At 35.8% G+C, this 5,740-nt stretch overlaps 1 protein-coding gene across 1 annotated transcript; it reads left to right on the forward strand.

Moving 5' to 3' along the window:
- The first annotated feature begins 3,173 nt into the window (after window positions 1–3,173).
- zgc:193593 (uncharacterized protein LOC564090 homolog) lies at window positions 3,174–5,046 on the forward strand. The gene is made up of 2 exons (XM_056477731.1): window positions 3,174–3,461; window positions 4,155–5,046. Exons 1-2 carry the CDS (start codon window positions 3,411–3,413, stop codon window positions 4,461–4,463), a joined length of 360 nt encoding a protein of 119 aa, XP_056333706.1. The 5' UTR covers window positions 3,174–3,410; the 3' UTR covers window positions 4,464–5,046.
- Window positions 5,047–5,740: the final 694 nt, after the last annotated feature.

A 5,740-nucleotide genomic window follows, 5' to 3' on the forward strand; every position in this document is an offset into this window, starting at 1 on the left:
CTGGGAGTGTGCCGGCAGTCATCTTGTCAGGTAACTGATATGCCCCCCTCCCCGAAGAATGAGGAACATCTGTAAGAATGAGGAACATCTGTGTGTGACCGGAGTGCATGTATGAAGTTGCAGTCCAACAATGGCGGATTTGTAGTCCATAAGTGATTGTGAGTGTATTCCAGCGACCTACGGAGTTACAATCGCTGGTGATCCTGACACCCAAAGTTCATCAAGATTCTTTCTCCCTTCATCTTACCCCAGACATGCTCAATAATGTTTATGTCTGGATGTTGGGCTGGCCAATACTGGAGCACCTTGACCTTCTTTGCTTTCAGGAACTTTGATGTGGAGATTGAGGTATGAGGTTGCGCTATCCTGCTGAAGAATTTGCCCTCTCCTGTGGTTTGTAATGTAAATGACAACACAAATGTTTTGATACCTCAGGCTGTTGATGTTGCCATACACTCTGCAGATCTCTCGCCCCCATACTGAATGTAACCTCAAACCATGATTTCTATGAGAATCTTGGGTCCATGCTGGTTCCAATAGTTCTTCTGCAGTATTTGTGATGACTGGGATGCAGTTCAACAGATGATTCATCCGAAAAATCTAACTTTTATCATCTATCAACTAGATCTTCTCAACATTTGAGAAGCTTGAACCTAAAATTTTAACTCAGAGAAGTCAGAGGAAGTGAATTAGCATGTTTCATGATTAATATTAATGATTAATATTAACATTTACTGTATATAACAAATCTTGCTGGTTATTAAATCTGATTAGGTAAAAGCCTAGCAATATTCTAGAGAAATCAGCACTGATCCAGAATCTTCTCCCTCGCATATCACTTCACCTGCACTGACTGCAAAGCAAAGGACTAAACTCACTAGTTTGACAAATAATGTGACTCTCAGATAGATGAAAGTGTAGTTGTTTAAATGTCAAATGTGCAGTTTATTTATGAAAATATCGCCTGTTTGAAAATGTTTTTGAACAAGTTTGGAGATGGGACTTCCAGTAAGTCAGCAGCTTGCAGCACTCTCATACCCCACCTAGAACAACCTTCTAAAAGACACTTATTGTGGAGTCTATAGTGGTTAAATGTGAAATATAACTCAATGAAATAATTCAAATACTTTATCCTAAAGTCACTTTTTTGAATTAGAAATGTGAATCCATGATGGATGAAGGTAACACTTTACAATAATAATGCATGAGTAATAAGGTGTTAATATGTGAACTAAACATTACCTTATTATGAATTAATGATAAGTAAAGGCACGTGCTAATCATTAACTACAACATGAGTCACAGGAGTTCATGTATGAATAATAGTAGTAGTAGTAAAACTTTATTGTCCTTGACAGGAAATTTGTTTTGGGCATCACCATATTGCTGCAGACATTTACTAAAAACAAGCAATAAAAACAATACAAAATACAACATGTCTACCCTAATTACTTGTTGAAACATGTTGGTAAATAATGTATTAATTATTACCATTTAAGTTTGAGCTAAATGTAACGAATATAAACTGAGGAGCTGTCAGTGTATAATTAATGTATAAGGGGCACATCACTATTAACTCATTCTTAACTGCTTATGAACTCCTGTGTTTAAGCTGTTCATGTTGATGTTGACTGAACACTTTTTTAACTGTTATTCAGCGTAGACACGCACTAGACAGACGAGCATAAGGAGTTCATGAGTATTAGAATGAGTTGATGATGTGCTCCTCCAAGTAAAGTCATGATATAATTATACACCAACATATCAAGAGTTCATGATGGTTAAATTAAGCATAAACTAATGTGATAATTAATACATTTATTAACAAACAATCATGTACTAACAAGTAATTAAGGCAGCCGTTATTCACATATGTACTCCTGTCACTCATGTTGTAGTTAAAGTTAGTTCATGATTAGTGCATGCATTAACTCATCATTAGTACATAATAAAGTAATCTTTAGTTTACATATTAACACATCAATAGTCAAGGACCTTTATTGTAAAGTGTTACCTGGATGAAAGTAGTTCTTCAACTTCCTCAATCAAAAGAGTTTTTGAGACACACTTTTGCCATTGAATGGTTGTATAAATGCTTAATCACACTGCTGGTAGTACTGCGATACGAGTATATATCAGCATAGCACTGCATCCTTGTGCCTATGCACAAATCACAGCAGTGTTAATATACAGCCATATCACAGTGTTACGAGTATGATAACTAGTATTAGTATCCACCTTTTAGATGAGACATTAAACCAAGGTCCTGACTCTCTGTAGTCATTTAAAATACCAAATCTTAAAAAGAATGTAACCCCTGTGTCTTGGCCAAATTTCTTCTCTCAGCCATCCTTGTCCATCATGGCCCCCAAATCTTCCCCATCCACTGAATTGGCTCTTTCACTCCCATCACATCACTCCCCCTACAATTGTAAAGCGCTTTGGATGTATGGTCATACATGATAAATGCAATATATAAATGCACATTACATAAGCATTTTGAAATAGTGGTTCTATAACAGGTTTACCCATTTCTAGCAAGAATTAAGGTTTGAAGCATGTTTAGTATACTGTTAGTGTGCTTTAGCATGGTTAGCTTTTTAACATGTTGCTAATATGTTAATAGCACAAATTAACATGATGCTTGCACAAATGAGAAAATACTAGTTTCTAACATGGTCACCATCATTTTAACATTAATTAACATGTAGTTAGCATACGGTTAACATAAATTAGCTGTTTACAACATGACTGGTGACCATAAGGTTATCTTGAATAGCCATGTTTTGCTTATGACCCCTCAGAAAAGTTGTTGCCTCATTCGATTATCAACAAGAAGTTATCTACGGTACTATTATTCATAATATGTACCAATATATTGCTATTCTTGATTTATGTCTATGGCAGCCTTACAATTACTATGGTATAGTAATTACCATCTAATATGATCATTTATTTTCTTTTTTATTTATTTCTTGTGTTCTGTCTATTCTGATTTTTGGTTTGTTTTGTTTAATGTTTCTTGTTGATTCTGTGATTTTGGTTCAGATAACTGGGTCGCATCTTACCTGTGCTACTTGACTTCACAGCCATTTCCGGCTTTACACATGTGGAGCTATAGCAGAATGTTGTCCTTCACAACAACTTAACCTCGCAGCCCTTGCTGTCTCCGCTGTCGTCATAGCTAGCATGTCCATGTGCGTGCTAGCCTCTTTTGGTAATCTCATTGAGAAGGAGACAGACAGACAGATGGCGACTGTCTATATAAGCACAGATCAGAGGAAGACGGTCACAGATCCACTTCTACCCGAGTGAGCTAAAGCATCATTCTGTCAGAAAGCAAAGAAACAAGGAACCACAGGAATAGGTGCTGCCAACAAACAAGCATCTGAGGCCTTGACAAACTTGATATGATTTTTGGTTTCCCACGTGCTACTGCAGGATACATTCGTTACTTGCAGGTGAGTAAGAGAGTCTGGACAGATGTGCAGGTTATAAAATTAAAAATACAGGTTACACTTTATAATAAGGTTCTATTAAGTACATTAGTTAACTTGAACTAACATAGAAAACACTTCTAATGCATTTTGCTAGTGTTTACTGTATCATTTAGTAACACATTATTAAACTCAAAAGTTGTATCTTAATATTTAATAGACCAGACCTAAAGTTGTGTTTTTATTAAGTGAAATTAATTGAGATTAATAAATACTGTAATAAACATATTGCTTTATGTTAATTAATGGGACTTTAGTTCAAGTCTGAATACATCATATTTATATGTTTATAGTGGTTTGTATGTGAAATATGTGTAGTTACACCTGAATTAGGGCAGTACTTTAGTGCTAAACACATGAAGCTGATTAGATATTGAAGTAATACTGAATACTTGTTTTTCCAACATTCCATATGGTCCAATTTCAGTCATTATTATAAAAGATTAAGCCTTTAATTACAAGAGAGTACTGTCTGGTGTAATTACAACCCATTTTAAGCAGTTATAGAATTATCATGATTTACTTTAGTGCGTTCAGTAATTGTTTTAACATTTAACAACATTCACTCATGAAGGTGCTCTTACTTAAACATGACCTAAAAGTTGATGTCTGTCAGTGCATCATTCAAACTAACCATGATTTCTGACTCTCTTTCAGACGTCAGCCGTACAAACAGTGACCAGCAAGTTCCAGGATCTCATATTGCCCCGGGTGGCTGTAGTTTTGGGTGCTTTGGGTATTGCGATGTCTGGATACAGCTCTCGCCAACTCACTTTTCACCACCGACCCTCAACCCGCATCCTGCAATGGATGTCCAGACCTGCCATGAATGCCGATAGTCCCGGATCCCCATCAGCCAAAGCCCGTCTGGCTCCAGCCAATGCTGGCATGGCGTCCATCAAAAATGACCAACAGGAAGAACCAATCAAAAACATCAGTGACACCCAGCAGCCTGTGAAGACATAAGCTGGCATATGAATAAGAAGAGACTTGTGAGGTCTTACTGTGTAAGATGGAGCATAGTCAACCATTTAGTCAGAAGTGATTTGGACAGTGCCTTTGTGAAAGAAAGCGGGTTTGCCCTGAGTAGTTTGTGTTTTTTTTATCAAATTTGTAAAAATGATTCAGGAGATGTGACGAATTGTTAATTATCTGATGAGTCATTTATTGAATTGGCATGCTTGTGAAATTGCATTTTATTTAAATCTGTGTAAATTCATCGGGAAGTTTTGTTTGATGATGTCATGCAACATTGTAAATTCCACTTCATTTTAATATGCTGAATCAAGGCCACACACCAGGCATGATTTGCACATCTGTGAATGACAAGTTTATTTACAGTCACAATAACACCCACTATGACAGGCATGTTCCCTAAGCTAAATCACTTCCTGCGGATTAGTTCAGTGAATATATTTATTAAAGCTTGTTAATGAGGTGTAAACATACAGGTAGACTTTGAGTGAGTCAGAAGCTGCTTAAACTGATTGGTTCTGAGCTCGTTTAGAGAGAATATGGCATTATTAAACAGTACTGTATGCACACAGAATGCAACTAAATGTAGACATTTTAATGTTCTTATACATTTTGTATTATTTATGATCTTTTTAAATACTTATTTTAGTGGTTTTTATATTGCTGCTGCAGTTTTCTAGAGCCTTGATCTTATAAGATGTGCATTTAGAAGTGTTTGCATTTACATTTTATGCGAATAAAAAACTAACTTTCTGCCAATATTCCGCTCATTTTTATTTCAAAGCCATAGATTATGATACTCTGTTCAAAAAGGTTTCATTGGTTCTTCTATTGCAGTGAAACAGAACCATTTTTAGTTCTCAAAATAACCTTTTCTCTATTGGAGTGAACATTTTAATATTCTAAAGAACTATTTTACACTAAAAACTTTTAAATGAAAGGTTTCTAATGATGATAAAGGTTCTTAATGGAACCTTGGAAATTATTTGTGTTTAGAGTGTATTTTTTATGGTGATAAAAATCAATTCAGCTTATTGGCTCTCAGCCTTTTACAGTAGGTCAGATTCAGATAAACAACATAATCTTTAAAGTCTTTCGCAGTGCTTAGGGTAAGCCTTAAGGATCAGGGCCAGCATCAGGTCAGATGTTAAAGACCAAAGCTGTATAAATCACACCTGTCTGAGTTATTATAATAAACGCTAATGATGATGATGATACTCATGAAGAGAAAATTCACATTAACGTTAACAAACTCACACGTGACACCG

Source organism: Danio aesculapii, chromosome 17 (assembly GCF_903798145.1).
Source record: "Danio aesculapii chromosome 17, fDanAes4.1, whole genome shotgun sequence".
Taxonomy (NCBI): domain Eukaryota; kingdom Metazoa; phylum Chordata; class Actinopteri; order Cypriniformes; family Danionidae; genus Danio; species Danio aesculapii.

What these genes read in the sequence shown, in the direction of transcription:
- zgc:193593 (XM_056477731.1), top strand. Translation starts at nt 3,411, where the DNA reads ATGATTTTTGGTTTCCCACGTGCTACTGCAGGATACATTCGTTACTTG. An exon ending in GATACATTCGTTACTTGCAG is followed by an intron (nt 3,462 to 4,154) that starts GTGAGTAAGAGA and finishes ACTCTCTTTCAG; the next exon opens with ACGTCAGCCGTACAAACAGT.